Source organism: Gordionus sp. m RMFG-2023, chromosome 1 (assembly GCF_954871325.1).
Source record: "Gordionus sp. m RMFG-2023 chromosome 1, tfGorSpeb1-WG-v2, whole genome shotgun sequence".
Lineage (NCBI taxonomy): Eukaryota > Metazoa > Nematomorpha > Gordioida > Chordodea > Parachordodidae > Gordionus > Gordionus sp. m RMFG-2023.
Genome location: NC_088775.1, coordinates 6,928,193 through 6,941,686, shown reverse-complemented (window position 1 = coordinate 6,941,686; position 13,494 = coordinate 6,928,193). Strand labels below are relative to the sequence as shown.

The 13,494-nt window shown below is 27.0% G+C and overlaps 1 protein-coding gene across 6 annotated transcripts in view; it reads right to left on the bottom strand.

The window, feature by feature from the left end:
• Positions 1-9,223: 9,223 nt before the first annotated feature.
• LOC135931190 (glutamate receptor ionotropic, NMDA 2B-like) overlaps positions 9,224-13,494 on the bottom strand; it is a 27,461-nt gene continuing 23,190 nt past the window's right edge. The window contains exons 12-17 of one of the 6 annotated variants that reach the window (XM_065468125.1): positions 13,174-13,397; positions 12,421-12,581; positions 11,326-11,507; positions 10,450-10,685; positions 9,933-10,108; positions 9,224-9,560 (exon numbers count right to left, since the gene is read on the bottom strand). In XM_065468125.1, the coding sequence (XP_065324197.1) occupies positions 9,449-9,560; positions 9,933-10,108; positions 10,450-10,685; positions 11,326-11,507; positions 12,421-12,581; positions 13,174-13,397 (1,091 nt within the window). In that variant the 3' untranslated portion in view covers positions 9,224-9,448. The remainder of the gene's footprint in view (positions 9,561-9,932; positions 10,109-10,449; positions 10,686-11,325; positions 11,508-12,420; positions 12,582-13,173; positions 13,398-13,494) is intronic. The other 5 variants (XM_065468123.1, XM_065468126.1, XM_065468124.1 and 2 more) reach the window with 5 other exon arrangements.

Here is a 13,494-nt window from a genome sequence, read left to right as displayed (position 1 = left end):
ACAAGAATACTAGGAAGTTTAAAGGTAGTGCTCATTAAGACGAAGATAATGGTAAACAGACTTAGTCTGGGCACACAATAAGAAGGCCTATGAACTACTTAGGAAATTAGGTTGATCGTTTGGAAATGATGGTCAAACGTAAAAGAGGAAGACCAAAACTTCAATGGGGCTATAAAGTTAGAGCCAATATGAAGAAGTATAAATTAGATAAATGAGATAGTATGAATAACATTAAGTGTAGAATGATATTGAAGGAGCTTACCACCAGAAAAGGTGAAATCTAAATAGGAAAAAAAATATATCTATGTTATTTATAGGTTGGTTAAAATTAAATCACCCCTACTATATTTAAAACGATGTACATCTAAAAATGGCTAACAATTTTTTTGAAGCAAACCACTTGGCATAATTTTTAATCAAACATAGAATTGAATTTATAGGCCCTTTTTGAATATATATTAAGCATATTGGACATCTGTATTTCCCCCATAACTCTTAACTATAGCCATTGTAATATTATTCACTTTTTTATATAATAAATGCTCATTTGTATTTTTTCCTTAACCTTTACCATAACCGAAAAGGTATTGTATAATAAAAGTTTTAAAAAATATATAAAATAGATAGTTGCCATGTGTATAATTAAAATCCCATGTTATGTAACTCACCAAAAAATACCACAAATTGTTATAGATGTTTAAAAAGATTTAATTTTAATATTAATTAAATTATAATATTATAAAAATATACTATAAAATTAATCTAAATAAATTATAAAAATATAATATAAAATTATTTAAAAATCATAATATTATTTAAAATAATTTATAATAATTATAACAATTATAATAATCGTATGACCTTTTATAAAATATATCGCCATTTTTACTAACTTATTTCATTTTATTTTATATTCTAATTTATATTAAATAAAATTATATAAAGTGGAAATTTTGTAAATATAGTATCACAATGTAATTCTTTATTTTAATTTAATAAGATAGTTTTCTTAATCATACTTGCTAGTGTTTGCAATGGTCCGGTCCAAGGCGTTCTCATCAGACTCTTGTGTCCCACGGGACGGTCCGGTCCGATAAGACGGTTCGATAGTTCAGTCCGGTCCGACCGAAGACCGATTAAAGAAGATAAAAATTTACTATACTACGTTTTTAATGTGCATGTACATGAACACATAAAACAAGATTATTTAATTAACACTTTATGATATCTCATTCTCTTACTGTTTATATTCTTCCGTTTCATTCAATTCATTCGTCGTCAAGTAATTTAATTTAGTAGGGTAGGTGGTATTATATTTTTATTTTTAGAAATGGATATTTAAATCATAGAAGTTGATAATATTATCACCACACTCTACAGGGGGTGAAAAATGACTATTGATGTAAATGAAAAAAATCCATCAAATTCTTTACATAATGTTAAAGAATTATATATTTTAAAAAGAATAATGCTGGGAAAACATGTAAAATATTTCTACAAATCAAATATTTTCCAATTCTTCAAGCACAAGTAAATTAATCATATAAATGGAGCTCAATAAATATCTATATTATAATTTTCCGATGTCCTCACTACGTCATCGGGACGTCATGTCATCGCTACGTCATGTCATTGCTAAGTCATGTCATCGCTGCGTCATGTCATCGTTACGTCATGTCATCGGTACGTATTTATTTTTTATTTGTTTAATTAATTTATTTATTTTATACAAACAGATGATCCTATAACTTAAATTTTCTATGCAACTGTAGGAGCCCATATTAAAACCAAAAAGTAATACATTATTTACTATTGTTGATTTTATTTATTTATTTTATACAAACAGATGATCCTATAACTTAAATTTTCTATTCAACTATGGGCGGCCATATTAAAACCAAAAAGTAATACATTATTTACTAATTACAAATTATTAATATTTTATATCTCTAGGCTTGGGAATTTTTTTTCAAAATTAATGCAAATGTAGGAGGCACAATATTACGAAGCATATAATTAAGGAAGCATATAATTATAAAAAAAGTTTATCAAGCCCAGCTACCCTTAATAATTTGTAAAAGATATTCCCATGTCCATTGATCAAGTCTTGAGTTTATACCAATGTTTATACATAGGAAAGTAATACATTATTTATTAAATATCACAAATTATTAAGAAAGCCCAATGATGGGGAATGAGATTTTTATTCATTTTTACGATAGTGTCATGCCAGGTCCAAGCTCACAATATTAGGAAGCATACAATTATAAAAAAGTTTATCAAGCCCAGCTCAACCCTTAATAATTTGTAAAAGATATTCCCATGTCAGGTGCAAGTTAATATTAATTTTGAGGTTCCAAGCCCAGTCGTATCCAATATAATTTTGAAAATTTTTTCCCACCTCGGAGATATTTAAATTTTTAATTGATTTATCATCACATGAAGGGTAAATATTTGATTTACCAATTAGTTTAAAATGTAAAAAAAACATAATTAATATTAGGTCAGACCTTATTTTGTCATAATTCTCTTTTATACCAATGTTTATACATAGGAAAGTAATACATTATTTATTAAATATCACAAATTATTAAGAAAGCCCAATGATGGGGAATGAGATTTTTATTCACTTTTTACGATAGTGTCATGCCAGGTCCAAGCTCACAATATTAGGAAGCATACAATTATAAAAAAGTTTATCAAGCCCAGCTCAACCCTTAATAATTTGTAAAAGATATTCCCATGTCAGGTGCAAGCTAATATAAATTTTGAGGTTCCATGCCCAGTCGTATTCAATATAATTTTGAAAATTTTTTCCCACCTAGGAGATAGTTAAATTTTTAAGATTTATCATCACATGAAGTGTAAATATCTGATTTACCCATTAGTTTAAAATGTAAAAAAAACATAATTAATATTAGGGCAGACCTTATTTTGTCATTATTCTCTTTTATAATGTTTATACATAGGAAAGTAATGCATTATTTACTAAATATTACAAATTATTAAGAAACGGGGAATGAAATTTTTATTCATTTTTTACGATAGTGTCATGCCAGGTCCAAGCTCACAATATTAGGAAGCATAAAAAGTTTATCCAGCCCAGCTCAACCCTTAATAATTTGTAAAAGATATTCCCATGTCAGGTGCAAGCTAATATAAATTTTGAGGTTCCAAGCCCAGTCGTATCCAAAATTTTGAAAATTTTTTCCCACCTCGAAGATAGTTATATTTTTAATTGATTTATCATCACATGAAGGGTAAATATCTAATTTACCATTTAGTTTAAAATGTTATCAACAAAAAAAGGAAGCTTGAACTTATTTCCTGTTTGAGATAAGATTTTGACAAAGAAAAGATAGATTCGATTCCTTCCAAAAACAACACATTACAGATTATTTTATAATAAAGATAAAAAAATAATAATTGGATGAAAATATGAATGAAGAATCTTTTGATTATGAACTTAGCTTTTTACAAATTAAAGATTACTCTTAAATTTAATTTTTATTTATCGAATATAATATAACCCTCCCATTCTCTGTACCATTTGAACGGCACTTTTGTTTATCTGATCAAAATTTTAAAAATCAATTGTAAAAAAAATAAAAAATTATTACACAAATATCTTATCTTATAATATATTTTTTTTGTATTATTTTATTTATAAATTATATAATTTATTATAAAAAGATATCTTATTATATATTATTTTTTGCATAATTTTATTTATATAAAATCTAGGAGGAAAATTTTTTTTTTGTATATTTTTTTAAGAAAAGAGTAACCCTGTTTTTTTTAATAGCCAGTAATGTGCGTTCCTTTTTTCATAAGGTAGCGAGTAATGGTAACGCGTTCTATTTTACAGAAGTAAAGAGTAACGCGTTTCTTTTTTGAAGTAACGTTTACACCACTATTTTTTAGTGATTATTGGATATACATTTTTTTGAATTCTTGAATGTTTTTCACATTGAATTGCTGGATATTAAATTTTGTATCGTATTTTAAATTGCATTTCAACTATCTTTATCTTCTCTAATCCACAAATAGTCTAGGTATTTAGGTATATAACATGTAATTTATATATAATTTAAATTATAGGAATAAAAATAGAAATGAAAAGAAATTATAAACTAAGGGAAAATTTTATTTAATAAATCTAAAATCATTGATTACATAGGCGTGTCTCCAGGATTTTCCTATTGAAGAGGGGGGGGGCACTAATAATTGGGGGTTTATGCCATACATTTTATCGTAGTGGGACTTTGAATATATTGTATATATAAAAATTATTTTGGATTTTTACTTTTTTTTATAAAAATGCTTATTTTTTAAAAAAAATACAAATTATAGTCATTATTTTAAAGTAACTAAATTTTACTAATTCTTAAAAATTTATTTTTTAATAGTGACACATTGTATACATTTATGGGGGAGAAAGGTGTGGTGGGGGTTGAGATTGTATAGGGGGAATTTGCATAAAATGATATACGAGAACAGACATATTTGTGATCGATAATCGTGAGAAAGCGTAATTTAATGAATGGCGTATAAAAATCGGGACATCTGACAACCGGATTTTGCCCATGTACCCCCTCATGGTTTAAAAAAGAAAATTGAACCACTTGCTCATCATTAATCTATAAATCTTGTTTAGCCCGCCAACCTAATTTTTTAAGATTATTTTATTTTTCTTGCTTGTTGCACACCTCTTGTGTATATTTTTATTAATATTTAAATTATTTGTCGTCCTTAAACCATTTATATCGCTCTTCCATTTAATTTTGGACCGATTTCGCCAAAATTGTATTACGAGATGTATTTTTACCTTGTCAATTTTGAAAATTTTATTGCCCTTGAACTACCTTCAATTATTACTTATTTGTTTACCTATGTTTTCCATATAAATTAAAAAATATATATATTCATCTTAAAATTACGGGGTAGGTGTACTTTACACATATTGGCATAGATGTAGCTTTAACCGAGCTCCCTAGACTCAATATTTGCACTACCAACTGATTAGAACTTGAAGATATAAATTTCCTATTCCACTTAATCAGCTTACCTTAAAAAAAATAATAACTGGTCATAACACTTTTAGATGATCAATCTTAACAGAATATCTTTAAATCAATGAATTTTTACTTCATATAACAAAAGAGGCGAAAGTCAGCCATAGGAATCTATTTCAAGTAAATCAGCATTAAAGAAGATAAGAAAAATAAATGAATTCTTATGGTGTAAAATGATTATCATAATTTATCTAATCAGTTTTCTTTTAATTAAAGTTTTAAATGTAATTCCATCAAAAATAAAAAAACTGTAACCAGATTCACTTTTGAAATATTCTAACAAAATACAATTTATTTTATACATAGTAAATTATTATATGATGCCTGTTGGTCTGAAGTCAATTCCGGGGACGCTGCCCGGAACATGAAAATAAATGTAAATTGCCGGAAAAAATAATTTCTCAAATTTGTACAATATGGCTAAGATTATTTAAAATTTCTTATAGAAATATTCCGACCTGAATGTTGAAGAATGTTTTGTTGGGAGTGTACTGATAGCCCATCTAGCATGGACCTTTTTTTTCCTGTGGGATTTAGACTTATTTTCTATTTGAGTGTTCGAATTGCAGTGAAAGATGCTAAATAATTGAACGACGTAACATTTGAAATGCACCCATGAGATTTAGACTTGGGGGTTTAGATTCTAAAGACATGCGGGGAAAAGTCTAGTTTAAAATAGAATATTAGACGTCGGTCTTGGAGGAATTGCTTTGTAGTTTGGGTATTAGTAATAGGGATTTAGCTCAATTTAAATATAAGGAAGATTTCTTTATTTTATCAATTAAGTATAAAAATTGTTACTATTAAACAATAATTTTCTCATGAGCTTTATATATCATTAAAAATATATCTTTTTTTATAAAATTTAAATCAATTACTTTTATTAAACATAACTGCAAATTCATATTAACAATTTTAAAAGTAATATAAATTGAGTAATAATAAAAATAAAAGTTAATATAGTACATATTATGTAACAGATTCAGAATAAGACATTATTAAAAACGTAATTGGTCCATAAAATGTATCATAAACATAACCGGGGGAGGGGGGGGGAATAATAACTTTACAAATTTTTTAGTTTTCACAAATTTCATTTTAATATTTAAAAAATCAAATTTGTCCTATAAATGTATATTTAAATATGGCCATCCCAACTATAAATTTTTTTTTTTAGAATTTTAATTTTATTTATCTAATTTATCTTTAAAACAAGTAAACAAAATATAAAAATAAAAAATGAATATATATATATATTAAAAGTGAATGTATATTTTAAAAATATCGATGGCTCTAAAAAGAGCTTATAGTAAAAATGTTCCTGAAAAACAGGTATAATTATGTTTAAAAATTTCTAATTGGAGTTTTTGTTTAAGAAAAATTGATTCGCATTTTTTGTTTGTAATGTTAAAAATTTTACGTGCTAAAATTAAAAAAAAATAATATGTTGATTGTGAGAAATTGCCATTAGTTGCAATGACTATGGGTTGAAAAATAAAGTTATTTAGTATTGAGTATTTATTAATTTTTTTATTTTCCCCGCTAGTAAGAGGGTTGAATTAATTGATGAGGGAAAGGAAGAGACGCAGGTTGCGTCCCAAATTAGGGATTTCTCATTGGACCATGGGGTTCAGGTTAAACCGTCAGGTCTGAGACCATCTTGTAAAGAGAGGTTTGTTGGTTCTAAGATGTTAGGTATTTTAGCCTTAATAAGAGCGTTATGGATGATAATATTTATAGCTTTATGCCGGAGGTGGCGACCTTGTCAACTCCATTTTTATTTTGGAGTAATACTGTTAACTCGTATAATTTAAATAAATAGGTTTAAATATATTTAATATGACAATAATAATTACATATTTTTTATAAACAATTTTCATGCATACCTAAATTACTAAATATATAATGCCATCTTGAGAAAAAAATAAAATATTTTTTTAATAATATTTTATTTAAATTTATTTATCTAAGATTCATATTTTTTAAAATAAATAAGTATTAACAATATTTTATAAATATATTAAATTATTTTATATCTTTTAATTTATAACTTGTCAAAATTAAATTCACCAGGGGTTTAATGAAACATATATTATATATATTTCTTTTTAAATGACTAATATTTAAAATATAGATTACATGTAAATACAATTTCATTAAATATACATAATCAAAGTGATTTATCCTTTCAAAGAAAAATTTAATTTTCTAAAATCTTTAAGATAATCCTTGAAACAATGCAAAGCAAACCCATCAAATAAGAAGACTTCTTTAAATTCACATATTTTACACCTTATTAACGCAAGTTATGATGATATGAATTTAAAAATTTTATATCACATCATTACAACAAGTCATGATAATATTTTTTCCAATTTTCATGTCACATTTTATAATTAAAAACCAATCATATTGATAAAAAAAATTTAATTTAACTGTTTTGCACCTTATCATTACACAAATCATAATGATAAAATTTCTTTAAATTTAAATGTTTTACAATTTTTCATTTAAAATGAATCCGATTGATAAAATTTCTAAATTTAAATTCATCACCTCTATCATTTAACAATAAATAATCATATCATATGTTTCATTTTTTGTAAATTACCCAATTATACAAATTTATATCCTTGCCATAATTATAATCACTAATTTTACATTTCTATAAAATCATATATATATATATATAAACACATAAAAATTTTCTACCACAAAAATTTTATTTTATATATATTTTTATAAGAAATTTCCCATTTTCACCACATTAAATACTCCGTATAAATTCTCTACTTCTGTATTCTGATAATTCCTATAAATACCCCTTTCTGAATTTTATATCTCATTTAATAAATATAAAAATTTAATATACCTTTAAAATAACTCTCTATATACATGTGAAATCCTGTCATAAATTTTAACAAATTTTATTTTATTAAATTAAAAATATCCAGCCCTGTAACTCTTTTTATTCGAGTTAAAATTCTGTTTACAAAGATCAGACATATATGACTCTTGTTTCTTTTATAACAAATTTTAATTGTGACAATATTTAATGCTCTCTCCATATTTTGTCTAAATATATATTTTATCCCTTCCCTACTTGATAATAACTAATTTTACTTAACATAAATATTCCATTTAAAATAAAAAATATTCAAGTATTCATGACCAAAAATTCTTTAATTCAAAGGTTAGGTATACTCTACACATGCTGGCATAGGCGTAGTTAGAGTGGTAAATAGGACATTAGCTCACTATTTGTAAACTCTTCAAAATCACTACAGGCGCGTAACAAATGGGTGGGGGGGGGGGGGGATGGGGATTTTACCCCCCATCGCAAATTTGAGTGTTTTCCTAAATATCATTTTAAGCTAATAAAATATAATTATTATTGATTTATGAATAATTTAAAAGAATAGCTCAAAAATATGACCCGGCAGAAGGTGGGGGAAAAGCTGGCCGAAGGTCAGTCAAGGGTGGTTTGGGGGCTTTCTCCCCTTCCTATAGGAAAATCCTGGATACGCTACTGAATATCTATAAAGATGTGTGACCTTTGAATGAAGAAAAATATTCAAAATTTGCTATTTTTATATAAAAAAAATTTTCTTACATTGCCTTTAAAAGAAATGGTTTAATGATGTATGGAGGTGTTATTTATCTTTTTATGTGTTTGTATGTTAAATACTAGATAACGTCGCAAATTATTCTTATCCCTTTTTACAAATAAAAATCGCAGTTGTGACGTGTTATTATGTTGAGACGCTAGAGGCATTGATTGAGGGGCATTATAAACTTAGATCTGGATTAGATCCAATGCGGGACAGCTTTTTCTGAAGCGAATCCAAGTTATTTATAAAAATGGCATTTTTATCGCGCGATTACATTTTACCTTTTATGCGTTTATAATACATTAGTACATAAAAAATCAATGAATAAAAAGTTAATAAATTTTTTTTTGTGTTTAAATTCCTTCCTGCAAATAAAAATAGGGTTGCGAAATTTACTATTTAGGACTGGATATTATCACCTCATTTAGATTCTAGACCTTATAGAATATAATTAATAATCCAGTATTTTTTTTTTCTAGTACAAAAGTGATAAATTAAAAATTACTTTATTAAATGTTTCTATATCTGTATTTTTTATTACTCTCTCTGATTTGCGTTCCTTCGTTTTTTTTGGTTACGAGAATATTAATTTTATTCGATATTTAATTAAAAAATGATAAAGGAGGGTGGGCATTTATATTATCATATATAGCGAATTTGTTATTATAAAAATTAAATATTTATTTTATATATTTTTTGAAATATGGTTTTTTTTTAAAAAAAATATGTAATATTTGTAAGTATTAAAGTCCCAATTCAAAGTTACAAAGAAGTTTCATTTTCCGCTAGGACTGACATTCTCTTGCCAACTTGTACATACTTCAATCCATTATAGTTTCGAATATTTGCCGATTTATTTTCATTTTCAAAATATCTGTAAATTTTAATTATGCCCAAAACAAATAATTTTATCATAAAATGTTAATCGTTTAGAAAATATTTTAAAACATGTGGTGTTCCTTTAATTTATAACCAATGATATCTTAGACTGAGGATTTGTCCTTTAAAATGCATAAATAAGTGTGCATACATTGAAATCCGCAAGTGAAAAGATTTTAGTATTTCTTTCTTTCTTTCTTTCTTTCTTTCTTTCTTTCTTTCTTTCTTTCTTTCTTTCTTTCTTTCTTTATTTTCTTTTCTTTCTTTTCTTTCTTTCGACGAACGTATACAATAAATGAATTCGCAAGTTTAGCATTACATTGGGTCCAACAAGATTAATAAATGTGTATAAAACGCTTAATATTACCCTTTCGATATTTCCGTCATATTTTCCAATTGCTTAACTTTAACACCGGAAAATATCAATTCTTGTTTTAGCTTCCATATTTGTGTCTTGCAGGCCATATTATTGCATTTTTGTCCCACAAATTTATTTCGAATTTCGATGACCGTCTTTTCGAAGCTTAAGGTTCGGCCCATATTCTACCAATAACAAAAAAAATTTTGGACATAAATAGATCTGTTTAGTATAATGATATAAAATAAATAATGATCCTATTAGGATATATTTCTTTTTTTGAAAATATAGCTCAACTTTAAAAAAATTGGAAATAAATTATCTCGCATCGCAATGCCTGGCGGATCTTATTTTAAATTGATACGCGCCTCTAGATTCCGAATTCCCTATTATCCAACGTCCATTATTCTTAAAAGATGCAATTCCGAGTAATATATCACTTCTATAATTCCGCTTTTCTATGAACCCCTTTAAATAGTTCCCTCAGGGAAAGATGAAATATTTTGAAAAGTTCTTAATTACTAACCAGGGATATAAGGCTGCAAATTCCGTGTTTGTCAATTTTCTTTAAGTGCTTTCTCAGGAATTTAAAATAAATGTGCTCGAATCCCAAGAAAATGAGACTCAAGAATAGACCAGCCCCGAGCAACGTAAAGGCCGATATGAAATTCCGCAGTCCCAACGGGTGACTGGAGTCGTTTTGATTCTTTTTCAATTTACAATCTCCCGACAACCAAAAATGTTGCAATCTACCCATGTCCCCTTAAAAGTGATGTGCGTATACGTATATAATAGTGAAAGCATATTAAATATAATATGCGTTCTTAAAAAAAAATTAACCTATTTTACTCGTGGGTTGTTTATTTAATTTTTTTAGAAAATTAGATAAGAAGAAAAAACTTATGAAAACCAAACTAAGAGCACATACATTACATTACATTATATTATTTCACCGGTTTTGAGAAGTTTATTCCCCAGATGATTAAAGTTAAATATAATAGAAGTGATTAGGATAGGATGAGATGGGATAGGGTAAAATGGGAGAGGGATATTAGAAAATAAATAGTCTCTTGGTTATAAAAGGTTGCAGAGTTCCACATCAAATTAAATAGCACCAAAATAAGAAATTATAATTAAAAGCACCCCCCCCCCCGTATCTTAGTACATTAACCTTTAACTTGCTTACGAAAATTAAAGAAGGGCAAACAAAAGGCGTCATGATTTGGATTGTTCGAAAAATTATAAGACCGGATATTAGAATCCATTTTCTTTTTGACAAGGAAACTATATCGTTCACGTGATATTCGACTTCCGATCAATTTTACACATGAAAGTATCATAATATTTTTTTTTTTAAAAATAGACCCCTTTTCAAAATTAATTATCAATTTTAAATCTTAACCATTTTCTTGGTATTTCATGAGCATAGAATCAACAGCTGTTTTTAATTCCGAACTTTTGGGAAAAGCTATTGAATATCCGGTCATTGCGAACCATGACCCAACCGTTAGTATTTTGCACTCGTCATCTCGACCCACCAAATATTCCAATACCCTTCCATCGTAAATAAAAGCGTCTAGTGATCTTATCACAAATTTATTTTTTTTAAAATTTAGATTCTTTTAAAATTAACTAACGTTTATGTATTGTATAGTATATAATTTTAGTATCTTAGCTTCTTTTATTTACTTAAACCGGGTCCTGATTCGTCTTATTTCTAAACAGACATCTGTTTAGTCGTCTATATATAACTTATTCTAAACAGAATAAAAAGTAAAGAAGCTAAAGTAGATTTAGTATAAACTTGCAACTTAGTTGTTTCGACGGCTCGTTTTGAGCTGATTTTTAAAAACTGCTAACTCAATATTTTATCCAGAAAAAAATATTATAGAAGTCCCGAAGATTTTGCTCATAGATGGCACAAACAGTGAAATTCTCGAAGCTCAGGCAATATTTTTTTCTGGCTAAAATAATTGAGTTAGCCCTTTTTAAAATGGTGCTCAAATCGAGCTGTTTTAACAACGCTACCTTACAACAAAATAGAATAGGGTGTCCTAGTTCAGACTCTGAATAGACTGTCCTACGCAGAAACATGTTTAGGAGAAGGACTTGAAATTTTTTCTTAAATCTAGATAAAATTTTAAAGTATTTAGTTTTAAGCAGGGTTTTAGCTTCATGGGATCATTTTGAATATTTTTTTTTGCACAATATTTTAGCATGAAGATCAAAAATATATAGATATGAATACAATAATCTATGAAATATTTGTAGAGATTTTTCAAAAAAAGAAATTACTTAAAAATAAATATTTTAAGGAGTTTGTTAAATTCATCTTTTTTAAAATTTTATAATAATTTTATTTTTAAAACGTAATTAATTCCCCTCCAAAACTTTATTTTTTTATAAAAAAAATTTAACGGCCTGGTCGGGGAACTTGTGTGTTTAATGACCAAAGCTTCTCGGGTTTTATAGATCTCGAATATATATATATATATACCCATTTTTAACAGCGCTAATACCATTCTTAACGTGGGTGCGATTGTGTGTCTTCATATATGAATACATATCGGGGTAATTATTTCTAATATTCAGAGCCGATGAGCTAAACGATACTGTTCCATACTTAAATGGCGGTTCTTTGGAATAAGGATTTCTAAGCTTTATATTAAAACATATGTTTTTAGATTCGTAATTTTAAACAAAAATATTAACGATAAGTCTGCATTCATAGTGGCATCCGATCCGGATTTAACACCTGATCGATTTTTGAAATTTGTTTATGGGACCATTTTACTTATTAAAATAATTATATTTTAGATTTCTATCATGAATTGAATTGAAGATAAAATCTATATTAATAAAGAAAAATTTATCTGATAAACAAATTTTAAAAATCTATCAGCTGTTAAATTATGTAGAATAAGATCCCACTATGAATGAGGCCTAATTTAGGTTTAAGATTTACAATTAGTTCTAACATCATCCTCTCAACACGCATATTATATAATATACATTTGTACAAAATAACCGAAATTTAATTAGTACGATTAACTTAATTAATAAGATATCTCAGTATACAATGAGCCCATGTATCTGTTGAATTGTATATCTATCCACCGGGGAAACAAAATTTGAATTTTAAAAACGCTAACAATATTAGTTTTTGTTTTTATATCTTCAAATTTGTAAACCCCCCCCCCAACCATCTTGTATCTTATTATTTTTTAGCGGTTTTATTTTTTATTTTTACCCTGGTATCGTGAATGCCCACGAAATCGTAATGATCTTCTTTTGATATCATGAAGGCTGCTAAGTTAGCCGTGTAACTAGCTATAAACACCATGGCTACCATTGACCATATGGTAATTAAGTAGCGGCTCGTGTGACTTTTAGGTATGTCGACTTGAACCGATGCACCGAATAAAATCGCCCATGCTAACCAAATGGCTCTGAATACCGAAAAATTTGCTTCTCCTATGTTCATTATATAAAATATTAAAATAGATATATCGTCGGCTGAGTATTGTAATGTTCTATCTACATTTTTCAAAAAATATTTCAGGGAGAGCAT